Below are 13,239 nucleotides of genomic sequence, written 5' to 3' on the forward strand. Positions count from 1 at the left end.
ATCTCCTATTCTAGTACCCTGAATATCTAAATATTCTAATGATCTGTAGCGGGAAAATAACAGAAGCTGTGAATCAGCATGGTAAAGCTATATATGGCTTTCTTAACGCTCGATTTCTAAAAGATTACGATGATAGGGTACTTTTGAATAAAATAGCGATAGAAAAAAAAAAGTAAGGTGGTATATTGGGTGGCGTTATGAATGAAAGTGGAACGCGCGGGTCGTTCGCGGGTCTTTCTTTAATTGCGCTTCGATTCTTGACTCCCACGGATTAGAAAGGAGCGCATGAAGGTTACGACTACGGGAATCCTGAAAGATTCTGCGGCGAAAGTCTTTCGTTATAGATAGCCGGACGTTGACATTTTTATCGTTGTCGTATGCGTGCATCGTAACCTCGAAGTTAATTGAGCGTGACCCTGCGAAATAGTCTGTCATAATTATAGATAATCGTGAAGGATCACAGGGATCGACGAGAAAACAGAGAAAGTTAGTATAAACTTACAGCCGCAGATGTAAAAATAAAAATTATAAAAATATTACAGCGAGATTAGAAGAAAAATAAAACTATAATTATTCGCAGGAAAAAACAAAAAATTTAATAATAAATAAAATTTTCAAAATGTTACAATTATTTAATTCAGATGAAGTATTGAGCATCTGTTTACTTCCGTTATTGAAAATTAATATAGAAACTATTTCAAGTTTTATAGCAAGATATCGTTAATCTAAAGATGAAGAAGAGATATCCATGTAATAATTCCGTAATGCAACTTGTGGCTATCACCATGTCTTTAAAGATCGATCGCTTAACATGCCGATCGATGTCGATTTAAGTATTTTCTCATTAAATTTTCGAAAGTATATGTTAAAAGCATGATTAATTTCTCCATCTAGAAGACATTACCATTAGTCAATGTAGTCATTACACAAATATATGACGTATCGTAATCGATGAAATTCTGAGTTTACTTCCTTGATATGCAAAAAAGTGCAATGTCACACGAACGTGCGACTAAAATCGACTCCTCTTCAAATTTTCGGGGTTTTTTTTTTTTACTTTTATTATACTTATCGATTTTTATTTTCTTTTACGTTTGAGAAGGTGTCTATTTGATCAAAGCTTAGTACCGCGAAATATTCAAATTCGTCGCTTCGCCACCAAACACAAGGGAGATTTAACTTCATAAACGAGCTCGGGACATTTTACGATTATTTCTTAAGATTTCAAGAATGCGATTCAATTTACGATAACGATCTGCGACGTCGTACTTGTCCCGAGTCTCGAAGAGTGAAGACAACTGCACGGGGCGGATAAATGCATTTCTGTAGGTACCCTATCACGGATACTGATGAGAGTAAACCGATACTTACGGCGTCGAGAAACGAATCCAAGAACCAAGGTCGCCATTACATAAAAACCTGATTATGGTATGGGTTGCGTGGTAGAAATTAAGTATAAAAATTAATTGCTTGAGTACTCTTGAGCGAATAAAAAAACGTTGAACCTTTTAACGTAAGTAAATACGTTTCACGTAATGCTAAAGTGCAGATATTAATAGTACTAATCTTAATTGTTGTAATAATCCTTTCAGTTCTTAAAGTGTAAAATGTATTTTACATTTTACTACAATTGCATTTATCATTCCCTACGTTTTAATTATACTCTTAAAAAACACCGCAAATTTACTACGGCGATAGGGAAGTCTTCATTAATTTTCATTAAACCATCTTCTTCGCGTTTTCGTGCCTCGAAACGACAATTGCCAAATCGATATCTTGGTCGGAAATTTGATTCCTTTGGCCTTGCTTCTTTTTTTCTCTCGAGTACAGCGCGGTGGCACCTGTAAATCTCCGCTGTCTACCGCCTTTTAACCTACAGACTTTGACAAAATGCGCCGTATGTATTTGCATACCGCGCCTTTACCTCGTTTGGCGCGCGTTTGCGCGCATAAATCCATATTCCCATTGCAGTAAATCTGCGGTGTTTGCCGTGGACGCAATTTCATAAATCATGTAGGCCGAAGGTAAAACCCGCTTCTTTCTAATTGAAAGAGAACTCTGAAGAAAGTGAACTTAAAGTGTCCGAAACAATTTCAAGTTAGTTCCTATCTAAAAAAAAAAAGCGTGTGAGACGCCTGAATTACCTAAATTTCGATTTTATTGTTGGTTTTCTTTTGCTTGTTTAAAAAGCTAATTCATGCGTCACTCACCAATCTTTTAAGATATGATAAATAATGTAATGTAAATTTTTAATGTACAATGCAGCAAAAATTTTCCGTCCCACTTAAACAGACTGCGGACTGTCGGTTGTATATACTTTTAATATTTTCTGTAAGTACAACCGGTGTGGTTAAAAATTTTTGATGCATTCTACACATCTGATTTATCTGAAAGCAATATAATATTAGCACAAATAAATATATGTAATATATGTATACAGGCGCGCGCCTGTATTTTAATTAAAGGTAATAAGACAATTGCCTTATTTAATTAACTAAATAAAGAATTTGTAGAAAAAAGCATGCAACTTGCCAATCTGCATGAGCATCAGCGGAGTTGTAGATTTCAGGCGGTGGCTGTAACATAAAATAAAACATATTATTGTAGACATAAATATTGGTTAATCAAATTAGTAAAAAAAAAAAAAAGTAAAAGGGATATTTAATAAAGATTTTATAAAGTAAATTTATGCTCACCTAAGAGTTGCTCGGTCAAAAGTCGTCGGTAAAATAACCGCGGGAACTTCCCCCAACCCCTTCCATGTTTTCCCTACTATCGCGCGGGATATTCTTTACCCCCTTGTGTTACCCCCACCGAGGGGTATTTACTATCCCGCTTTTTATCTCTACCGTTATTTAAAACGCGCAACCACCTTTTTCGTTAAATTTTCGATTTCGACTCGAGAAATCGATAGCTCAATAATCAACCAATAGAACAGAATATTAATTATAATTTCACTATCTCACGGATATTCACTATCCCGCGTTTTATTTCTACCGCGCTTCAGAACGCGTTACCGCCTTTCTCGTTAAATTTTTGATTTTGATTCAAGAAATCGATAGCTTAATAAGACATCGAACAGAACAGAATATTAATTGTAATTTTTCTGTTTCAGATAATACTCTACCATTGAAGGAAGGACCGACTCGACATTCCGCAGACATCCTGAGAAGAGAAGGAGAACCAGGAAGGACATCATGCATCGGCGGAGCAACTTTTAGGTGAGAATTAATTCTTTTTTATAAAATCTTTATAAAAATAAAGCTTTATCTTTATATTAATTTAAATACTAACATGTTTCACTACATTAATATGTTTCATTTTATGTTACAGTGACCAGCAGAACTCTAGAACTCCGCTGAAGCTCATGCAGATTGGTAAGTTGCATGATTTTCTTTTCGTAGTTTGTGATTGGGGTCTATTAAAAAATAGCGCGCGCGTAGCGCGCGCATGGTTTCTTCTAGTAAATTTAAATTTGACGTATATTTTAGACCACTTCAATTAATTTTAAGTAACTACGTGTTTAAAAAATTTTATTTATTTATTTTTTTAAAGAAACAAAACGTTCTTAGCAAGATTACAGTTTGTAATATTTTTTTCTTTGAATTATTGTATTAATAATTCACTTTCTATCTTTGTAAAATTTACAAAAAGTATGATACATTTGTATAGGAATGTAGGTTAATCGATGAAATATAAAAAACAGTCAATTTTTTTTTTTACAAGATTTACTGACAAAAGTTCTTAATACAATCGAATCTACATACATATTGGTCGTAACTATTTCTTTGCAATAGTGACGCGCAAGATGCAATATATCCGAAAACGCTGTTTCGAATGATAACGATAAACGGAGACGAGTATTAAGAGAAACGATGTCGCAGGAAGACAAGATAAGACATAATTAATTGACAACGAAGTTTGAATCACTTTTTTTCTTTAAAGCGATCGCGATATATTATATTATGTCGCTGATATCACGAATTCGAATGTTTATAAAAGCGGAGACTAAAAAGGAAAAAAAACGTAGTATACGATGTAGTTGATACCGATCGTCGCCCCGAAACGCGCCGTGAAAGACTAGAATGATTAAAAATAATCGCGTCGGGGGCGATTAAAAACACGGGCTGCACATAGCTAACGACAATTAATAACGAAAGTTATTGGTTACAGTATTGCGGCGAGTATACAATTCGATGAGCGGGGCATCTCTTTTTGATTTCCGGCAAATATAATATTTATTGTTACATCTATGTGTGTACATACATAATATATATTACGTAAGAAACAATATGTACAAATGTCGCGACGCAGAATTGAGTCTTGTGTTTCTCAAGTTTAACGTGGAGAAACTGAGTCCTTCCGTAAATTGCGTTCTTTTATAATAACTAAATATTAAAAATGTAAGGTAGGTCTCTCTAAGTGTCAATAATATTTTCTACTCTAATTAAAATATATAATTTTTGCGGACATCATAAACATTATTTCTCGTCATTTATCAAAGGATCGCGTTATAGCGTGCCTGTATCCCGCATTTCTGCGTGCGTCAGAGATGGAAATTGTATAACTAATTATACATGCGTTTCGACGAATCGTAAAAGCATCCAATAATCCATTCGTAGATATTACAAACGTATGTCGTTGCCGAGTACGTTACTCACGTAATAATAAATTAACGTCGCATCTTGTCATTACATTCTATCGTTGCACAGCGTTAACAAGAACCATGCAAGTAAACAAATTTGTGGACGGATTGTTATCTTTACGTGCGAATCAACGAATTACAACGCAACATTTTTTTTTTTTTTTTATGTTTCTCCGTTGTCACAAGTAGCCCCCTGTTATCGATTCTATTTCTAAGTTTATACATACACGAGAAACGGAATGCACTTCGTACAAAATTCTTGCGAATTTTAAAGGCCAAAGTCAGTAAGACGTTCGAGACCTCGCAGAATTCGAGAGACAATCGGAATTACTATTCGTAGAGTCGCTTTGATACGTTAGAAAAATCTCTCTGCTCGTGTAGCACTGGATGCTGAGTTTCTCCGCGGAATCAATTTCTCGGTGCGATCGAGGACGGGTCTGAAGTTCCCTCTGCCGAGGGAGAGAACTATTTTCAATCGGTGCATTCGGAAGCGAAACTCTCGAGATCCACGTAGTGTCCGTTCATGTTATCCTCCAACAACTGGGCAAGGTCCCTGCGTACAATTTGAAACTCTGGCCTGCGGTCGGGATCGGCGTGCCAGCATCGAGATATCACCCTGAAGAGTTCGCTTCGACAGTGCGAAGGCCTCTCCAACCGATAACCGTTGTGCACGTTCCGCATGACTTCCCGCGCCGTCATATCCGGGTACGGTGTTGAACCTGAACAGAAAGTACAAAGTGATGCTATTATTACGACAATATATCAGAATGATAGGCAAAAAGCTACCGTCCGATGATTAGTATAATGTTTTAGCGAGGTACAAAATGGATATTTTCTCAATTTTTTTCGACGGATATTCGAGACGATCGTTATACACGTGTCAGCACATTAATTTTCTCTCTTTCTTTATAATTTGTTAATTAAGTAAAATTAATGAGAGATAAGCTTACATTTAATAAATGAGTTTACTTCAACATTATCAACGTAACCATGTCCGCACTAGCGCGCTCTTATTTTCACATCAAACAACAACGAGATAACAAATGCATTCTCAGCTTTTTAAATTTCATCATTAAATGACGTTTAATACAAAATAATATTTATTCCGACAACAAGCTATCAAAATTGAGCAAGTCACTTAGTTCACGAAACGAGCGGGGTTACCTAAGGTAACAATCTCCCACATCAGAATCCCGAAACTCCAAACGTCGGTCTTCGTCGTGAATAGGGAGTAGATCAACGATTCAGGGGCCATCCATCGGATGGGCAGAGCGTTCCTGCCGTGCCTGGTCTCAATCACCTCGCCGTCCTCGTTGGCGAACCTCGACATGCCGAAATCGGCGATTTTGCACAGCTTGTTGTGGTCCACGAGAACGTTTCTGGCGGCGAGGTCGCGGTGGATGATCTGCGCAAAGAACATAAAAAAAAATTAGTTATATCGATGAACGATTGGCGCGATCGATGCTCGAGAACTGCACGTTCCATTACGTACGCGATTGCTTACGGCCCGTCCGCGTGACGGAGGAATTATACGCTATTACGAGTTTGGTGCAGCGAGTTGTCGTCATCTCTTAAGAAAAACTCAGCCTTGAGCTCGAGCTCGCGAACGACAAAACCGGGATTCGTGCCGGAGGAAAGGACCATCGCGTGTTTGCGCGAGGACAAATATTGTCTTTGCGACACGAGCGTTCGATAGGGCCGATAAATCTAGCGACGTTAAATCCACCGACGTGTACCCAACTATTAGAAAGCGAGAACGTCTGCGGAGAACAAACACAGATATTTTAATTTAATCGCGCGATTGCCAGCAAACGTAAACAATTCGTATGCAAAAGAAAGAAAGAGAAAAAAAAAATGTTGAAGTATGTGTAACTCGATCGCGAAGATTATGGCGTTCACGTTGCGCCACGATTTCGTGCGGCCGCGCTATTATTATTAATTACATTTTAATTAGCCGTTCAACGTGCACTTGGCCACATAAAGTTTCGCCAAATGACACCGAAAGCCGCAACGACAGGCCAGGGTAATTATTATACGCAACGAGGCTAGATGATGCAAATGCGTTACGAAACGTCGGGCGCATCAGTCGCGGCTGCTCGCCGTTGAAAATTCTGCTCGAATGCGATGGCGCATCTAGAATGCATCCACGCACATTTGCAGCCGGTACGGCACGCGCACGCTATCATTTAGCGGACTACGTAATTGTCTATTAACTCAGGGAGAATAATTTCTGCCGCGGCGTTTCCTGGAAACTATTATGCGAACGGAAACTGGTAATTCGACATTTGACGGGGAACGATCGGTTGCTCGCGGGAAGCCTTCGGATCCTTTGTTTCCCTAATTGCCTATTAATCGCCAGGTGTAATCCACCTCGGAGCCGCTACGTGCTCTTCCGCAGGCGGGCGCAAAATTTTCCTCGGTCTCTCCGTCCCGCGACGTTACGCGCGATACAAACTGGCCTGTTTCAAATAGGAATTTCAGAATGGAAAAAATATTTACTTCGTCATTCGCAGGCATTCTCGTTTTAATGAAAGAATGCGCATCGAGTGGAATAAATTGGCACGTCTCGTTGTTGCGCAAACTGTCGTTTACACCCGCGCGAAACGTCGGCGAAATATTTTGGATACCGGCACGCATCGCGATCCTTGTACCGCTCGACAAACATTCCGACGTGTATGTTAATTTTTATTTATCGCAGCTGGGTATTATTACGATCTTGAATATATTATCCGAGGTTTCTCCATCTAAACTCTTCCTAATAAAATTAAATCATCTCTCTGTATAAACGAGAGAGAGAGAGAAATGGATATTAAATACGATATACCTTTGTTAATAGTATTAAGTCTAGGAATCAAAATTGTTTCTCTATAATTTAAGAGCTATAAATGCCTTCTCGGTGATATACGAATAACATAAAATCTCTGTCCGTATTTTACCACAAAATGCAATATTTAATTCGCGAGACTAATCAAATCGTGTAGATTACAAAAAACCACTATCGAGGGCCGTATCCTCACACTTTACGAGACATAAAATTCAATCTTTGCCCAGTGACACAGATCTCCAGGCTGAAATCGATCCTTCAACAAATATCGCCGGGCTACGTTTTACGACCGTGCGAAAATATCTGAGTTTAAACATGATTAACGCGAATTATTCGTCACGCAGTCGATGCCCCCTGATCTTCGACAAAGAAGCGTCAAATGTCGTATACTTTTTTTTTTTTTTTTTTTTTTTTTTATCCGTGAGAAAAACGAAAACGTACAAAAGAAATCTCTTTTTCCATCTTTATAAATAAATCGAGACAAAAGCTGATTTAAAATGCCATAATAAAATGTGCGAATCGTTCCCTCTGACACTCAGTGACTTTTTATGACGTTCGAAGCGTGCGTCGGAGAAAAGCCGGAAAAGAAAGTGAGGGAGACTGTCTTTATTTTTCTAAGCGGGCACACCGTATGGGAAACGAGCCTTTATTTCGGTCCGTAAATATAAAATACGAGCGTTAAAGTATATCAGCTGTTCTCACGGGCGTTAAAGTCATCTGAGATTTAGCTAGTTCTTTCAGTATAATTGTATCATTCAAGACAGGCCAATTAAATCTTAACGAATCCCTCCTCGTGCCGAGAATCTTAAAAGTGTTCCGTACCTTTTTCGACGCGAGATATTCCATGCCCCTGGCCACGCAGTATCCAAAAACCGTGAGATCCCTGGATGTCAAGGCCGCCGAATCCTCGCTAAAGTTGTAAAAGTACTGCCTGGTACGATGATCGCGCAGATACGCGAGCAGCTTGCCGTACATGACGTACTCCAGGATGAGATAATGAGGCTCTGCAATCAGGAGGAAATCGTTAACGTCGTTTATGTTCATTCAGGGAAGGGTGCAATGAAGCGCGTCACGTTTCGAATAAGAGAATCTCAATCAACGAAAGATAACTCTTATTCATCGGCTCTCGCTCTCGGCTCGAACGAGTGACGCGACAAAGCGAACGTGTAAACGTTACGAGGCGCGCCGTGTGTATAGATTTGCTTCAATGGCGATTCATTATTCGAGGCACATTTTATCGCGGTCCAATAATCTCCGTTATTTTTCCAACTAGTTATATTTTCCAAATTTAATTGACTGAAAATAATTAACTTAAACGGCACATTCAATATACATTGGCATAAATTGTTTTGCGATCTGTAGGTACGATTATCTATTAATATAAAATATTTGGCTGAAATAACATTTTTTAATAACGACGACTGTGAAAAAAAAAAAAAGTACAGACGATTAGAGGAGAGCACGTGATGAGGATGTCGGAGAAATATTTTATGTTCGAAATAATTTAAGACGTGTACACTGAGAAAGCCCTCCGCTTAGGTAGTATCCGCTTGATTGTAACTTATGGAGCCACTTTTGTCGGCGCGTCGAATCGTAATTCTCATATTAGGCCGATATTACTATCCTCCCTAATAATTCTTGTTCGCCTAGTAGCATGCGTTTAGCGTACTCTCTTCACTCCGAATTAATCGTGTTAGTATGTTTTTCAAAGTGGATAAACGTAACGCTTACAATGCTTGTTTCAGTCGTATTAAATCGTACGTTATTAAACGCGTATTAACAATTTATTATCGCGACGCTATACCTAATAAATTGTATCGCAATTACCACGCCATTTGCATTCTTGTACATAAACGTTAGTGTATCAATAAGTTCTAATTGAATCTGACAAAAAGTAATTAATCGAGGAATAAAAAATCAACGGTTTACTTAATTAAATTTGCACACTTGCTACGGAACAACTTGTTAAAAGGACGTAAAGAAATTTTGCATGCAAAATCGCGTTTCAAACAAATTTTAAAGACTTCCTTATTGAAATTTTAAATTGTCTGATCGTTCGCATGTCCAATTGATTAAAAAATGTAAAATCCGGTTTTAAACGGCTGCATATATTATTTACGCAATTTACGCGCATTGAATTGCATCAAGTCTGCGCCGCAGATCTTTTCGCTGGAAAAATCGCGAATCCACGCCTATGCTGATCGATATGGTGCGAGTACACAATAGACGTGACGAATGCAAAGTTATACGAATGTGCAACCACGATATACATTCGCATTTCATTTTCATATTTTGCGCGTGCGAAACCAAGAGAAATGCATTCGCAAAATGACGAAACGATAGTACAAGGAAAAAAAATATATTCAGTCAACGCGATAAAACAAGTTCCTTTCGAATCTTCTTTTAGTTTTACCTCGTATGCAAATTATTCGGAGACAGTTGGAGACTGTAAACAAAATTATAAATGTATTGGCACTGGAGACTTTTTTCTTTTTCATAAATTAGCGATTTTTTTATAAAGTATAACGACGTTTAGTTACTTGTATAAATTTAGAAACAATTCATTTCTGAAACGAAGATTGCACGAAACATTAATAGCTCATTTAATTTTCGTAAAGTTTTGTAAAAGCGAAACGTTTAAATCTAACATGCTATCGGTCTATTAAATTTCTTAAATATCTGCATGAAAAATTCATGTCAAAAAGAACACATCGCGTTCCCAAGTTCGCAGGCTTTAAAGAATGCCGCTCCTTAATGTGGCTCCTATTTCATATGTCGTCGTGGAAGCGAGTAAGCCGAAACTTGATTAGGGACAAAAAAATAGAGACGAAATGTGCTAAACAAGAGAGGCTCGCCGTTTTTATCGGTTACAAAGCCGTTTTATAAACGGCGAAAAAATCGTTTTACGATAAAAAAGAAATTCGCGGCGCTATCTTCATCAGGCGTTAATGAGAAAATTGAATGCACGCGATGCGCCAAAGCCACTATAATTTAATTTACATTTCGGAAATATGAAAATTCTTTTGAACTCGTAGTATTTATAATTCTTCAACTGCCAATATCTTTCTTGGCAGTCGAAGAACTGTTCGACAAGAGGTTTATTTTCGTCTGAACGACGATCGTAAAGTGGTCAAAAGACTTTCCTTTGACGAACGTCGCCAGAAAGAAATTCGGACGTGGCTGCAAACGATAAATACGGCGGGGCCAAAATTTAAATGCCGTAAATTTTATGCGGTGGCTCGTCTCGCGTTCCTGGACCGCCAGGTACTTTCTACGTTCACCATTGTGCCAGGACGAAGGTTGCAGAAAGAGAGAGAGAGAACCCTTTAAGGCCCACTCCTTGAGATGCGTCAGCGACGCCCGAAATGCGGACACACCTCTAAAGTCCGCGATTCGCCGCGGCAATCATCTCGATCTTTACTGCATTCATGATGAGTATTTTATCGTTACGATAGCGAGCCCGCTGAATGAATATCGTTCCTTGTCGAGTTTATAAAAAATCTTTTAACGTTAAAAAATTTTAGAAATAATTTTCTACGCGCACAGACTTTTGAATATATTTTTTTTTCATCGAACATTATTCGAAACTCCGTGAAAACGTATAATTAATTTTTTTTTCTTACAATTTCTTGTAATAGAGATTAATATTCGAATAAGTAATTTATTTCCTCGCGAAAAAAATTATTCGCCGATTCGTTGCGCATGCACTTTCAATATAATGAATTCTCGGCGCATCGAGCTTCTTTGATTACTTGATTTGATATTGTAGAAGCGGGATACAGCGATTTTTAATCAATCAAGATACGATGGAACAACAGAAAACCATCCGTCGATTACGCTTTTGTTTGCAAATAGATGCAATCATTGATATTTTTACACAGATTTATTCGCACGGAAAAAAACAACTTATATCGCATAAAGTGGAAAATTGATTAAATTAAAAATTATTAATAACTTTACTTCCGTTTATGGCGCCATAAGTATTTTAAGGCAGACGATTTTAATTCAACGTAAAAAAAAGAAAGAAAATTGCAAGAACAATAAGCGAAACGTAAATTGTTTACACAATGATTTAATTTACAGCTGTCACATTCGTAAACGTCAACTGTAATTATTCATTATCGCATAGAAAACAATACCACGAAACGAATAAATCTTCGTGTATAAAACAAAGCGATTCCCAAGCAATTATCATAATGGCTGTCTAATTTATCGTCCAAGCAAATACAATCGCCGTAAAGACAAACATTTTCACGCTGACCGTTTGATCGTTCTCGTGTAACTGTCTTCTTATGCAACCATTTAAAATATACGAATAAATCGTACGACACCAATAAAACACATGAAATGCATATTACTCTTGCAAATCTCTGATTTTCGATGCAAATACGTGTTGAAGAAGCGATAACAATGTATTTTTTTCTTTCCAAGGCATTTACGACTTCGGAGCGTTTCATATAAAGTCGTGTCTGAGTTAGATGAAATTGTCAGATTTATTAGAATATATTGTTCGCGGAAAGTTTAATAACTCAAATAATAAGCTAGACCGCAAATTCACCGCGTGTTCGCGAATTTCGATCGAATCACAAGGACGACTAGTAAGAAAGAAGTATCGCGAACGCATCCCGGCGGCGACCCGATTGGAGAAATCGCAATCCAGACGCGGTTCTATCTTTCTATCCCTCTCCTCGGCCGGGACTTGATTACTTAATTACCGTACACCGGCGATCCGCGCATTCTGCGCCAAAGTGTCGGCACTTAAAACGCTACCATCGGTTTTATAAAGTTTACGCTGCCAAGGTCCGTGCGTGAGCGGCGACATGCAAGGTCGTAGATAAGTGACGGTAATGAGGAAGATTCACTGAGGTGCAGCTGCAGGTGCAGCGCCGATTGCTCGCCGATGCGAATCGAAATATAGGGACCGCGCGAGAGGATGCGTTTCCTCGGGAAATTGTGCGATGCATGTCGCACAATTCGTACGTGTCGATGCCATATGGTATATTTCTTGTTCTCGGTTGATTATACTGCACAGCCAGATGCGCAACGTATGTAGGATTCAAGATGAAAGTAATTTCCGTTAATTGAAGAAAAAAAAAAAAAAAGATAGCATAACGTTCGGTTGTCTGCTTCATGCAATTACGTTCGAGAAACACTGACCATTATTACATTACTGGGTATCAATCAGATATATTTCTTTATTTTTTTGTATAAAAAAAAAAAGAAAGAAAAATATTTCATCTTCATTGACTTACCTTCTTCGGTACAACAGCCTAGAAGTGTTACGACGTTTGGATGACTGCCCAATTGCTTCATGATTTCGAGTTCACGATCTAAATCTTCTTTTTCCCGATCGGAAGCACCTTCTTTGACGGTTTTCACTGCTACTAGTCGGGTTGTACCTTGATGACCTGTCAAATCATCGGCTTCGGCTTTCCATACCTAACATTTTGATTTAACCATACTTTAAATATGTGTTAAATAAAAAAAAAAAATTTTTTTAATACGTCCGATAAACTTATCTCTTGAATAAGTCGATTTAAACTCAAACTAATTTGATAAACGATAGATCGTGGATTCAAATTTCTTGACAGTCTATTTTACATTATTAGAGATACCTATTGGCATTACTTTGGCAAACGTATATCTTTACGATGGGAAACAATTGCACGAACCGTCGATTCGTCTTCTAATTATGCAGAAAAAAAAAAAATATCCATCGCGATTACGTGTTCTCCAAGTTTTCCCACAATCGATTTTGCATAATCAATAT

General features: G+C 37.9%; 1 protein-coding gene and 1 long non-coding RNA gene across 5 annotated transcripts in view; one reads left to right on the forward strand and one right to left on the reverse strand.

Moving 5' to 3' along the window:
• LOC139112544 (uncharacterized) overlaps positions 1–13,239 on the forward strand; it is an 89,022-nt gene that overhangs the window by 54,517 nt on the left and 21,266 nt on the right. The gene's annotated exons all lie outside the window — the stretch shown is intronic.
• The window catches only part of LOC139112532 (uncharacterized), a 137,659-nt gene continuing 128,119 nt past the window's right edge, over positions 3,700–13,239 (reverse strand). For all 3 annotated transcript variants that reach the window (XM_070673588.1, XM_070673589.1, XM_070673587.1), the window contains exons 7-10: positions 12,722–12,908; positions 8,292–8,473; positions 5,810–6,050; positions 3,700–5,364 (exon numbers count right to left, since the gene is read on the reverse strand). In XM_070673588.1, coding sequence (XP_070529689.1) covers positions 5,117–5,364; positions 5,810–6,050; positions 8,292–8,473; positions 12,722–12,908 — 858 coding nt within the window. In that variant the 3' untranslated portion in view covers positions 3,700–5,116. The remainder of the gene's footprint in view (positions 5,365–5,809; positions 6,051–8,291; positions 8,474–12,721; positions 12,909–13,239) is intronic.

This window comes from Cardiocondyla obscurior, linkage group LG29 (assembly GCF_019399895.1).
Source record: "Cardiocondyla obscurior isolate alpha-2009 linkage group LG29, Cobs3.1, whole genome shotgun sequence".
NCBI lineage: Eukaryota > Metazoa > Arthropoda > Insecta > Hymenoptera > Formicidae > Cardiocondyla > Cardiocondyla obscurior.